Genomic DNA, 14,465 nt, shown 5'->3' with positions numbered 1-14,465 from the left:
TTAGACAAGTGCACAAAGATATTCCTTGCATTGCTGCTCATAATAGCAAACAATTACAAGTTTACATTTCCAATACTAGGGAACTGGTTGAATAAATTATTATTTACCAATACAATGGGTTCTTGTTTATCCACTCAAAAATGAAATGAATGTACATTGATTGACGTATAAATGTGCTCATGCTTCATTGTTTAGCAGAAGAAGAACAGGTTACAGAATACTATGTACTTGAATCCACTTTTATTTTAAAATATTCCAAAATAATTGAGAAAATACAAAATTTTAAAATTCATCTCTTGAATGGTGGAGCTATGGGTAATTTTTCTCTGGATCTGTTGGAATTTGATAATTTTCTACAGTGAACATATACTACTTGTTAATAAAGATGTTTTAAAATAGGACATACACAAAATCAGTAATTTTCTAATGTCACAGGAAAACAGTTACAGGAATGGTGACCGAGCTTAGCTGTGAATTTGAGGAAATTGTTCCAAGTTCAAACCCAGACTCCCAAACTGAAGTAGAAGAAGCCAGCTTATATAACCATAAGGACTACAATGAATTCTTTACACTTGTCAACTGCTTAGAAAAATGTCCATTACTTCAAGGACAGAAGCAAGGTAAAACATTTGTTATTTCCATTGTTATAAAACATTTCTTACTAATATACAAATTTTCATTTCGGTGATTTTTTTTATTGGATTTTAAAATTTTTTATTTTGCTAAGGGTATTCACCCACAAAATTGTAATTCTGAGTTTCACATTAGTGAAATATTTTCTTTCATATTAATCCCCTTTTTGTAAATGTAGTTGTTTTTGGAGTTTAAGTGTGCTGAGCTTGAGAATAGCCTCAGAGGTTTGATCATAGGTTGCTCACAACATATTACTATAATGATATTAGCATCTATGTACAGATCTGATGACACAGCAGTCTGGTGTAACATTAAAGTAGTAGATTATTAAGTGAGAGTTATATTTTATTTTCCCAAATATGCTAAACATTTTCAGTCTTATCTAATTTATATGAAACCATAATTCAAAGTAGAGATAGAAAAGTTGCAGAATTAGGTCAAGAAATTCACTCTGTTTTTACAAATTTACAGTAAGTAATAATTAAAGATACATTTAATCCAAACTATATTCCAAATCTCTCATCTTACTAGAGGGTGATAAATTTTTCCAACTGTGTAAAAACTTGCTGAGAACTACCTTTCTTGTATGTGTAACAACCTATTCCCTTTTTATATTGAAAAACTTATGTCTCCATTATATAATTGCTAATATCATTTAAGATATGCTTTAGCTTGAACATGAAAAATAATTTGGTTCTTTTAGTACTGTTTTTATGTAGATACATAAATGGTGTATAAAATTTTTAGTGCTGGCAAATATGTGTGTGATATAGAGAGAGTTAAATCCCTCTTATAATTTGAGAAGATAGAGATTGCATTAAAGACTAAACTTGAGAGCATGCTATAATAGGAAGAGCCTGAATTTGGAGTCAGAAGATTTGATCATAGTCTAAATCTACTCTTAAAAAGTGGTACAATTTTGACAGTTATTAAAAAGTTTATGGTTTTCAATTTTCTTCTATAATTTCTTTCTTTTAGTTCATTCTTTTAATCTCTTATAAACAATTTTGTGGGGATCAAATTATATATACATATATGTAAAGATATGATTTGTAAAAAATAACAGGCTACCCAACCACAGCTGTTATTATATTAATGTGGCAAGCTAGAAACATCTATTGGCAAATTTCATAATCTGTCATCAGCTAGAACCAGAAGCTTCTTTAACTATTATACACTGAATGAAAATATGCTTGAGTTTCCCAAATACATATGAATTGTCCATATCCTATATCTCCTTAAGGGTCCTGTGTCATTTGACGTCACTTTATAAATTTAAATTTGCAATTCCATTTATTTTCCTTGCAGTTATATTGATTGCTACCAGATTTATAGATACTTTGGTCTCACTGTCTAAATTTAAAGGAATGTATTATACTTTGAGATTCAATTGATACTGTAAATTTGCTCTGTCTTATAAGAAATATAGTTATTACTAAATTATAAGTTAATTCCAAACATATTTCTTTAAGACATAAAAACAGTGGGTATTTTTTTATTATTTGTTGGTTTGTTCATATGTACTAATTTTTCTATAATATTCACATATTATTTGTCAATAACTGTAACCATTTTTATGAATATCCTTTTAGACATCCCAGGAATATATAAATAAATACAAATTTTTAAAAATTGTACATGTACATAGTTTAGAGAGTCAAATAGTTATTCAATGTTTATAATAAAAAGCAGCAGCCCCCTAGCTTCATCAACCACCCACATGTATTTTAGCTTTATAAAGGTATAACTGACAAATAAAATTGTAATGTATTTAAAGTGTACAATGTAATGATTTGATATACGTATACATTATGAGAGGATTCCCACCATCAAGTTAATTAACACATCCATCACCTCACATATTTACCTTATTTTTTCTTCTTTTTTTTTTTGGTGGGAACACTTCAGTTCTACTCTCTTAGCAAATTTAAATGCTACAGTATTATCACCTATAATCACCATGTTATACATTAGATCCTCAGACCTTATTTACTTATAACTGCAAGTGTGTATCCTTTACCAACCTCTCTCTATTTCCCCCACACCCCAGTTCCAGCCCCTGGCAACCACCATTCTACTCTCTGTTTCCATGAGTTTGGCTTTTTATTTTTTAATTTAAAAAATTTTTTAGATTCTGTATATAAGTGATACCATGTGGTAGTTTTGGTTGTTCTCTAACTTATTTCACTTAGCATAATGCCCTCCAGTTTCATTCATGTTGCAAATGGAAGGATTTCCTTTTTCAAGGCTGAACAATATTCCCTCTGTGTGCGTGTGTGTGTGTGTGTGTGTGTGTATCACATTTTCTTTACCCATTCATCTCTCAACAGATACTTAGGTTGTTGGCTATTGTGAATAATGCTGCAGTGAACGTGGGAAGACTCTCTTTGAGATAGTGATTTCATTAGACATCTGTTTCTCCCTTTACAACATTTATATCTTTTTTGGTATTACTATGCTGGCTAGGATCTCCAGTACATTGTTCAATAGAAGCAGTAATAGTTGCCATCCTTGTCTTGTTTGGATAGTAAAGGAAATACTTTGTTTCACCATTAAAAATGATGTAAATATTATTTCAATGTTTACATCATTTTCAATGGCAAAACGTTAGAAAAACTTACATACTTTATTGGGTTGAGGAAGCTTCTTCTATTCCGAGTTTGCTAAGAGCTTTTGATCATGAATGAGGACTGAATTTTATCAGTCCTCATTCATTTAAAATTTTATTAATGAATTTTATGTTTTCCTACATCTTAAGTATATAGAATGTCCCTTTACTAAAAACTTATAATTCTATAATCTAAACAAAATTGTTTTACTATTGTGATCTTATTGTATATGCCTTATAGTATTTTTAAATGTTAACAGTATTTTGGGAACATTTCACCATATATTTAAGTTTTCTTCCAAATCATGGCTTTTAATGACTGCAGCTTTTAATCTTATTCATGTATTATAGATTTCCCAATTAATGTTGTTTTTAATTTAAAGTAGGTTCCTAAATGTATTGTTGACCTGAAATAAATAGATAGCCAGATATTTCTCCTGCAAAGATGGGTTTATTTGGGATCAGCAGAGAATTACAATTCCAGGTCTGCAACCATGGTGAGCCACATGTAAGTCCTTGCCCAGCAACAGGGGAACTCTTTTATAGATGGGAAAAGGAAGTTGGGAGGGCTATAGTAAACAAAGAGTCTATGGCTTTTCATTGGCTGAGTCCTTGCCAGGAAAGAAGAGGCGTCTTCCTTCTGTTGGGCTCTGCTATCATAGCAGAGCATGAGAGCTTCCCCTGATCATCTCCCAACTCTATTTAATGAGGTTTCTGTTTCTTAATTTTTTGCATTATGTTTCCACTTCCAATTATTTCCTTAGAGTGAATTTCTGGAAATGAAATTATTGATGTAAGCATTTTTTGGCTATATGTCCACTAGCATGGTATGAGAATACCCTATTCATGCCAGCCTTATCATCATTACTATTGATGTTGTAATACATTTATCCAATGTGATGGGCAAAAAATTATATTTTTACTTGCATTTTTAAAATTACTGGTGTTTAGTGTTCATTTGCATATTTTTATGTTGTGAGATGATTCTCTTCTTTGTCTCTTTTTCTATTCTTATATTTTATCTTTATGTATCAAAGATATCAATAGCCCCAAATATATTTAATTTGAACCTGACCAGTCCTGTCAGTGTTTCCTTTATGATTTCTTTCATTGTTTTTAATACTGAGAAAATTCTTCCTTGGATTAAATAAATATTTATTCATATTTTTTTGAGGTTTTCTTCAAGATTTTAGCATATGTTTAAAAGTAAAAATAAAAAATTTTTTTCCTAAATGTTTTGGCAGTTGTCCCAATATTGTTTATGGAATACTCTTTCCTTTCCCCACTGATTAGAAATGCCAGTTACATCATATGCCAAATCCTCATCCACATTACTGTTTGTTTCTGGATTTTCTATTATGTTCTATTGATTTACCTATTACTGTGTCAATATCATACAGTTTTAACTATTTAATACACTAGTGTAACATGTATTAATAGTCTCCTCATTTTTTTCCTACTCTCACGTCTATATTCTTCCAGACTTACTTTGTAATCAGTTTTCCAAGTTCCAAGACAGACCACTTGAGATATCGAAATGTTATTGGTACCTTTTAGAATTTTTACCATAGTTAGTCTTTTTAGCCAGGAAAACGGTTTATCTTGCCTTTTCTTCAAGTTTATTGATTGATTGATTGATTGATAATGCTCCTCAGTAACATTTTATGGTTTCCTCCATATACTTTCTGCACATTTTTGTTTATTCCTCAATATTTGCATATTTGTGGCCATCATGAACGAGTTTTTCCATTAATTTTTGACTAGGTTTATATATATATATTTGAAAACCATTGATTTTATAATTTTTATCAGACACTTTAGTGAACTCAGTTGTTTCATTTCGTTATCTTGGGTTTTCTAAGTAGACAAAAGTATCTTCTGCAAAGAATAACCCTACCTTCTTTCCTGTCAGTAGACCTGTTTCCTTCTGCTTTTTTTCGTAGTTAACTAGCCAAAATTTTGTTTCCTCATGACAATTTAACACTCCTCTACAATAGAGGAAAACAGTCTCCTCATATCTGTGTTGGTACATATACTAGTGGTAATAAGGTAAGAAATCCAGGGTATGCTGGATTTCTTAGAATATAAGGAAGTAATACCCCTGGTAAAACCTTTGATAGTTATAAAGAACATTAGTTGTGGTGTGATGCTGCCCTCAAGTGGCTCCACCACAGAAAAAGGTGGTTACAATGTTCATTGCAGCACTATTTACAATAGCCAGGAGATGGAAGCAAACTTAGTGTCCATTGACAGATGAATGGATAAAGATGTGGCACATATATACAGTGGAATATTACTCAGCCATAAAGAGAACTTGAGTTATTTGTAGTGAGGTGGATGGACCTAGAGTCTGTCATACAGAGTGAAGTAAGTCAGAAAGAGAAAAACAAATACCATATACTAACACATACATATGGAATCTAAAAAGAAAAAAAAATGGTTCTGAAGAACCTAGGAGCAGGGCAGGAATAAAGACGCAGACGTAGAGAACGGACTTGAGGACACGGGGAGGGGGAAGGGTAAGCTGGGACGAAGTGAGAGAGTGGCATGGACATATATACACTACCAAATGTAAAATAGATAGCTAGTGGGAAGCAGCCACATAGCACAGGGAGATCAGCTCAGTGCTTTGTGTCTACCTAGAGGGGTGGGAAAGGGAGGGTGGGAGGGAGACACAAGAGGGAGGGGATATGGGGATATATGTATACATATAGCTGATTCACTTTGTGATACAGCAGAAACTAACACACAGTTGTAAAGCAATTATACTCCAATAAAGACATTTTTTAAAAAAAAAGGTGGTTAGAAAACAAGACCTCATAACTGATATGAGGCATCCTCATGGGCTCCCAGAAATACCAAGATGAGCCTGTAGGAAGGAAAGATGGCTAGAGGGGCTGTGTTTGAAAGTGGAAGGTGGAGATGGAGATATAAATGAATGCTGTTTGGGTTTTTACTGTTAACATGACTTCATTAGTACTTACAGAATGGATTTACGAACAAACCGTCTTTAAATCGTCTCAGCTAAACCCTGCTTAGACATGAAACTGATTTTGGCTAGCTTTCTGCTGTGTATCATGCTTGGGAAGCTCTTGGCCACAGGATTGTCAAGAACTTAACAGGTTCCAATAAACAGATAAACAATCTCTTAGGAGGCTAGTTTACACAACAAGTTCTCTTTTGGTATTTTAAGTTAGCACTAGGCAAAGAGATGGTCCCTGCCTCTCTACTCTACACCACATATTTATTAAGCACATGTATACCAGTGATGTAGCTGGTCATGGGAGACATCACTTCATGCTATCCTTCTCTCATACCATTCTAAAATTACATAACTGAAAGGCCACTGCCCAAAACAAGAGACCATTGCTTCCCCTTCGAGGTGGCTTTCGCTTTGGGGAGCTTGGTTTTCTGAGTAGTTCCTCATCTGAGTTTATATTTTCCTCTTTCTTTTTCCACTCAGAGATTATTGAGGAATGGGAGTAGGTTTTATGTTCCCTCCTGGGCCTAGAAACTGCTAAAGCACTGACACTGTTAGCTAAGATTCTAAAGTGGCCCAAACATGATAGGGTGGGGATAGAGAGGAGAAACCTATTCCAACAATTAACTGTTAGCAGTCGTGTTTCCTAATATGTAAGCTGTGTCACACTTCTCTAGTAGATACTTCACTACACAGCTTCCATCGTAATTAATTTTATAACAAACATGTTTGAACAACCTTAGCGTGCTAGAACCAGAGTTGACCTCATTTATAGGCTTTTTAGACCATCTCCATTCCCTACATGTCAGTCTCTGGGGATGAATTGGAGACCTTAAGAGATAAAATCTTACAGAGAAGAAAACACTAGGGTCAGCAAGAGTCAAATGCTTTTATTTCTTTACAATCTTGCTGAGGCTAACCCTGGCTATTTTGAGGCATAAGACCACAAGGTGTTTTCCTCCATTGATTAATTTTGTTGGAAAAAAATATGAGCCTTTACAACTCTTTCAGGACATTTGGTTACTACTCAGTGTACTAAATAATGTTACATTTTATTGAGCTTCTGCCTATGTACCAGTACTATGCTACATGATTTATTTGCACAGTACAGTGAAGAACTAGAGAATTTAAAATGTGTTTGACTGTTATGTATAAAATAAGCTATAACAATATATTGTACAACACAGGGAATATAGCCAATATTTTATAATAACTATAAATAGAGTATAACCTTTAAAAATTATGAACCCCTATATTGTACACCTGTAACATATAATATTGTACATCATCTATACTTTAAATAAATAAATAAATAAATTTTAAAAATGCGTTTGAAAACCCCGACTGTATCAATGGCTGACTACAGTAACTATCTAGATCCTTTTGTATAACTTTTAGATTTCTTCTTCTTCCTTTATATTTCTTATTTATTTTCAGATTTGTATATTGATGAAGAAATAATTTTTGTAAATAATTTGATGACCTATAGAAGTCAGCTACCAACTTCGCATACTCTGTTGAGTAGGCTAAAACTATTTTTGGTAAAGGATCCCCTGTTGGATTTCAAAGGACAGATGTTCACAGAAGCTGATTTTTTCAGGTACTTAGTTGCCCAGTGTTGTGAATATTTTTAAGAGAAGAAAATATTCTTTGTATGCTCACAAGTCTAGATGTTATCAATCATAGTATTTTATCATTGTTTACCTCAACTCTAATTTTAATCACTATGTATTTTGATTAACTACATTTGGTATGTACCTTGCTTTTAGTAAACACTAATTTAATGTTTTATTTTTTTGTTAAGGGAGTGTTTCTCTATTCAAGGAGATATGAAAGATTTTGTGGAAGATTTTTACATGGATAAAGAGAACTTTTGTCAGGAGAAGCTAGAAGATACAGTAGGTTTAAATGAAGCTGTAATATTTGCTTTCAGTAATTTTTAAATAAAAGTTAGTAAATCACACTTTTACAAGATGTAGTAATATACATTGGCCATTTACTATTGTCAAGTTAAAAAGACTTGATAACGGATTGAGCGTGTATCAATTAAAGAGTCAAATTTACTTCAGAGACAGTGGTCTAAACCTTGGCTACACATTGGAAGTACTTGATAAATTTTAATAAAATTCTGAAGCCTGGATCCTACTCAGATATATTCTGATTTAATTGGTCTGGTGTACAGCCTAGGTATAGGGAATTTTTTAATTTTAATCAATATACCTGGTATAGGACATTAAGTGTTCATATATATATTGGTCTTAAGGCGTTTAAAGGTTTTTTTTAATTTTTACTAAAAACTTTAACACACATGGTAAAATAATTAATTCACCTATTAGCCCCTTTTCTCCAGTCTCCCTCTTCCTCCCCTGTTAATTCTGAGAGTTATGCACATATAGTCTCACTTGTTGAAGAATCCAGTTCTGTAGGAATGAAAGAGAAATAAATTCTGTGGAATGCAGTAAAGATCCATTCCATTCCATCTGCTCTTTTTACTTCTCCATTCACCAGCTCTCATTTGCTGCAGTGATTGTTTTTTTTTTTTTTTTTTTTTTTTTTGCAGTGATTGTTTTTAATTTAGAATTTTGAAAATTTGTTATTAACATAAAAGAAGATACTTCTGCATCTAGGGATATTGTATGTCACTAATGTAATCGGTGGCCATGAAGGATATTACTCAGAGAGAACATTGCTTGTAATATATTTTTTTGGCTGCTACATTTACTTTTTAAATAAAATGTATGCAGAGCATTAAAGTTTTTGAGTGTGGGTTTAGTTTAAAATTTGGTACACCAATTAAGCAAATGTATCTATTTATGAACTCAGAAATATTTATTTGGAAAACCTCACTAAAAACTAGTTTTACCTATATGTTATTTCAGGCATCAATTTTGCCTGAGTGTGAATTCTTAATATCTGCAAGCCTCAAACAAGAAGTTGATATTCCATCACTCTCAGAACTGAAGGAGTCATTAAACTTAATGCCAGAAATGATAAATTATGTAGATGAAAATGAAAAGCTTTTCAGAAGAGGTGAGAGTTAAATTTTAAATCTATTACTTGTTAGAACTACTTAATAATGTTTGTTATAAAAATTCTTGTTCATTAAACTTCTTTCTGAACCTTGAGATTTTTAAAGTGTCCTGTAAGTTTGCACAACGAAATCTCAAAATTATTGATAAGACACTTTTGTCATTGTCTCCTCTTTATACACTTGCAAGCTTAAAATGTCTCTGAAATTAATTTAACCATTTCAAGATAATTATAAAAATAGAGCTAAAACACATATGACGGTATTAATTTTTTTGAGTTATTTTCTTATACTTAGTGACAAAGCACTAACAACTTCTATGCTGACTTTAGAAGCTCAAAGTAAGGTTATGATTCATGGAATCAGATGACTGGGAGAGTCATAACCTAGAATTTACATGGTTTCTTCCCAGTTAGACTAGTAAATATTGTCGAAGTCTTTTAATATAATTTGAGCCCAAATATTTAACTGTCCTCTCATACATTCCAGTTGAAATAATTGAAGATAAATAATATTAGGGAGGAGTGAAGGGGGATTTGTGATATCCATTGAGAATAGGGATGATTGCCATCAACAGACTTGAAGGAATTCTTGCGGACAAGAGTAAATCGGGATTACTGATGAGCCTACAAGTCAGGCAAGGTAATGAAAAGCCAACCTAAGTAAATAGATCAAATTTATACCAGAACTTGAAAATCTAGCAGAGCTCAAAACTGCAGGTGGCCCATGGGCTATGCATGGTAATGGAAAAGGACAGGTGAATGTACTGAATGACTGTGGTGCTACACTCCCAGCCTTCACTTGGCCCTGATGGTGTACTAAATGACTCCTCAGAATCATTGCCACTGAAGGATGAACAAGACTACAGAAAAACTAATATCATAGTACTTTTGCTGGTAGTAGGCTTTTTCCTTTTTTTTTTTTCCCAGATCTTACTATCAAGCATGGAATTTACATTGAGGATATAAAATGCAGCTCCACAGAAATTTTGGCCATTCAAAGTCAATGTGAATCAGAGTACAAGGAACCAGGTAGAAATTTTGAATAAATCATGGAGCTTATCAGGGGATACCTATATATGATGTAAAAGTTCAATACATTCACATATAAAGTCTACTATGAGACAGTTTTCATGTATAAAATTTGATTATTGCAAGCCAAGTTGTTCTTTTATCTACCCCTTTACATTTGTTACTATCATTAACATCCTTCTAGCATCAAAAGAGGAGATTTACAAAGATTGAGGAAGAGGAATAGAGGAAATAGCATTAATATTAAAAATAGAAATCTTGTAATTTTATAGCTCAGTTAAAAAGAACTTTATATTTTACCTCAGTATTAGCAGTCTTGCTGACCCTTGTTATACTTTTGTAAATTTAACTTTTTAATCCCCAAAGCAATCCCATCATTATTGTTACTATCACTATCCTGCCAAATTTGGAATCTCAGAATCATCTCTTGTTCCAGTGTAATGCCAGATTGTATTGCTCCCTAACTATGTTGATGATGCTGTTATTTAGTTACATTTATATCTGATCATATTAATCATCTATTTGGAAGTATACTGCTTTATTTATGAAAGTGACAGAAACACACTGACTACTTATGATAAATGAGGATTCGTTTTTCAAGCCCACCCTATAAAAGATACAACTCTGTGCTAGGCCACCTAGACTCCATACTTTTTAAGGTGAAAAATTACTGTCTATTAATACTATTTGTTTAACATCACCAGTATTTAGTATGGAGATAAAAATAGTACTACCTCTTAAGTACTGACAACATAAGTTGTCAGAATTGAAAACATTGTTACACATAAAGTCTTAGAATTTATCTTATATAGTAAACAATAAAGTTTAGTTGCCAATGTATTTTTTAAAAATCACTAGTATATAGTTGAGACACCATGTGGTATATGTGTAATCCTTTATATAGATGGAAATTTAAAACTGTTATTTTGTGTTTCAAACAACCCAAATTTCTTTTGATTGAAAATTTCTGTTGTAACACAATGATCAAACATAATAGTTGCTTACAAAAAGTTATGAATTAATACATAATTTTATTCAATGTTTATGTAACATGATTTTTAAAATTTTTATATATTCTAGTAGAGTTAGAAATGCCATTAACTCATCTACACCTAACAAACCAATGTTCTTCAGTGAATTCATTATGTGCAGAACTTCAGAAATTTCCATCTTCTCCTGCTTGTAAAATGTAAGTAAAGATTAAATCTAGAACTCAAATTGAAATTCAGAAGAAGCAATCTTTAATTAAATCTCTCCATATAAAGTCAATTTCCCAGATAGCTCTGTGAAAAAAAAATGTGAGAGATTAAATGGTGTTCATAGTAAGCAACTGAAGGGAATATATGAATTTTTCATACATAATTGTGATGTACATAATTGTTTTTATATGCATAGAATATCTTTAGAAGGGCACACAAAAATCAGGTACTGTTGGTTGAGCCCAGAAGGGAACTGGGTAACCTGGCAATATCGGAGGTAGTAAGTGATCAAGCTAGGCTCTTTTATACTTTTAGTATTTCGAATGTGAATATATTACCATTAAATATAAACAACTTGAAAATTTTAATTTTAAATTTAAAATTTAAACAATCTGCTTAGAACATTGCCAGTGGATGCTTACCAATGACACTGCCTCTACTGTCACTCACTACCATGAAATACAGTGTAGCAGTATATTGGTTTGTTAGGGCTGCCATAACAAATACCGTGGACTGGCTGGCTTAAACAACAGAAACTTATTTCTTCACAGTCTAGAGGCTGGAAGTGCAAGATCAAGGTATCAGCAGGATTGGATTCTTTCTGAGGCCTCTCTCCTTGGCTTGTAGATAGCTGTCTTCTCCCTTTGTCTTTTTTTTTTAAAAAAAAACTTGCTCTTTAATTAATTAATTTATTTATTTTTGGCTGTGTTGGGTCTTCATTTCTGTGCAAGGGCTTTCTCTAGGTTGCGGCAAGCAGGGGCCACTCTTCATTGTGGTGCACGGGCCTCTCACTATCGCGGCTTCTCTTGTGGAGCATGGGCTCTAGGCGCACAGGCTTCAGTAGTTGTGGCGCATGGGCTTAGTTGCTCCGCGGCATGTGGGATCTGCCCAGACCAGGGCTTGAACCCGTGTCCCCTGCATTGGCAGGCAGATTCTCAACCACTGTGCCACGAGGGAAGCCCCTCCCTTTGTCTTCATGTGGTCTTTCCTCCATGCACGTCTATGCCCTAATCCCCTCTTCTTAAAAGGATACCAGTTATTTGGATTAGAGCCCACCCTAATCATCCCATTTTAACTTAATTACCTCTTTAAAGGCCCTAGCTCCAAATACAGTCATTCTAAGGTACAGAGAGTTAGGGCTTCAACATATGAATTTTGAGGAGGACAAATTCAGCCCATAATAAGTAGTTAAGAGCCCTGAACTAGAGCCAGATTGCCTGGCTGTATCATTAACTAGCTCTGTGATCTTCATTGCCCTGTGCCTCAGTTTCCTTATCTGTAATATTGGGATAATAATTGTACATACCTCATAGGGTTGTTTTGAGGTCTTCCAAAAGATTTGTCACACCTCTCTGACCAGGAAGAGCCAAGGATAAGAGAGCAGTGTGTTCAGTGGTTGAACAATAGATTTGGCTTTCAACTTACTTCCCTAGGAGTACCAGAGATCACATCCCCTCTCTAACAGAGGACATCCACTGACCTTCTTTACCTGTGTCAATGTGGTACTGGTGTTGGGGAAACGAGATACGTAGAACCAAATAGCCACAAATCCGTTCAGTACAGCCCAGGATGGTCTGTAATCTTCTCAGAATTTATACTGCAGGGTTGGATCATTGTATTCTAGTTTGAGCCAAAATTGCATAGCTTAATAGCCCAGCATCTTTGTCCTCTGAGTCTGAGATAGCTTTGACTGCTATCTTATACCATACAGCATACCTGTAATTTAATGTTTTTTATGTTAGATTAGTCTGCCATCCTGGAATAAAGTCACCTCATTCCCCTACTTCTTATGCTAGTTACACAACTAAGAACATAACCAGTACAACCCCCTTCTTCCCCACTGTAGTCCTAGAACTTAGTATGTCCTAAAATAACACATTTTAAGGAAAATTACAGGAACATCTCCAAGTCTCTAATAAATTATTCCCAGAGTGGACACTGTGTGCTGGGTTTTGAGTTCTTAGCTGCGATTGGCTGATCTGCCAGAGGAGAATGCTCTTGGATTGCTGGAAGCAACTGGAGCATCTCATCACTAGCTGCTCAGGCTTCTGTTAATGGTCTCAGGAAGGTGTCACAGCATAAGATGAAGGAGCCTGACATTGAGGGCCCCAATTATCTTCATCTTCTGGCAAAGAGGTATTTCCTTTGGGGGGTAAATTTGTGCTATACAGAACTCTACCATGAACTAGAACTGCCCATATCAGATATGAACTCTAAAAAAATAGCATGGGATGAGTACAGAAACTATCTATAATTGGTTTAAATATTTGTAATCCCTTTGTTAAGGTGCAAGACGTTTATTTGCAGGACCTATACTTCTTTTTTTATGTGCTCTTTTACTCTTTTTTTTACTCCATATACCCTAATCCATCTGTTAAGGCAGATTGGCAGTTAGAAACAAAAACTAGCTGAAATTAGTATAATCTTGAATTTCAATCTTATATTGAAAGTATTTACTTAAACTGCAGTAAACTCTTTAATCACACAAGTCATATACCTACTTATTGTTATAATTCAAATATCTAATGAGAATTTATGAAACTTGTCTTATCTGTGTATTATGATTTGCCAAAGTTAGAACAAAAAGACTTTTTTTTGGTGTTTTAAATAGCAGTGTTATTTTATTTTTTAACATCTTCATTGGAGTATAATTGCTTTACAATGATGTGTTAGTTTCTGCTTTATAACAAAGTGAATCAGCTATACATATACATATATCCCCATATCTCTTCTCTCTTGCTTCTCCCTCACTCCCACCCTCCTTATCCCATCCCTCTAGGTGGTCACAAAGTACCGAGCTGATCTCCCTGTGCTATGCGGCTGCTTCCCACTAGCTATCGGTTTTACATTTGGTAGTGTATATATGTACATGTGTGGAGAAAAGGGAACCCTCTTGCACTGTTGGTGGGAATATAAATTGATACAGCCACTATGGAGAACATTATGGAGGTTCCTTAAAAAACTAAAAATAGAACTACCATATGAC

The 14,465-nt window shown here is 33.7% G+C and overlaps 1 protein-coding gene across 1 annotated transcript in view; it reads left to right on the top strand.

Annotated features, from left to right (window-relative positions):
* The window catches only part of SHOC1 (shortage in chiasmata 1), an 89,229-nt gene that overhangs the window by 13,346 nt on the left and 61,418 nt on the right, over positions 1 to 14,465 (top strand). The window contains exons 4-9 of the mRNA XM_065879404.1: positions 436 to 620; positions 7,659 to 7,821; positions 8,026 to 8,137; positions 9,101 to 9,251; positions 10,179 to 10,280; positions 11,361 to 11,469. Of these exons, the coding sequence (XP_065735476.1) occupies positions 436 to 620; positions 7,659 to 7,821; positions 8,026 to 8,137; positions 9,101 to 9,251; positions 10,179 to 10,280; positions 11,361 to 11,469 (822 nt within the window). The remainder of the gene's footprint in view (positions 1 to 435; positions 621 to 7,658; positions 7,822 to 8,025; positions 8,138 to 9,100; positions 9,252 to 10,178; positions 10,281 to 11,360; positions 11,470 to 14,465) is intronic.

This window comes from Phocoena phocoena, chromosome 6 (genome assembly GCF_963924675.1).
Source record: "Phocoena phocoena chromosome 6, mPhoPho1.1, whole genome shotgun sequence".
Lineage (NCBI taxonomy): Eukaryota > Metazoa > Chordata > Mammalia > Artiodactyla > Phocoenidae > Phocoena > Phocoena phocoena.
Note: the sequence above shows the minus strand (reverse complement) of the source record. Positions and strands in the feature narration are given on the sequence as shown.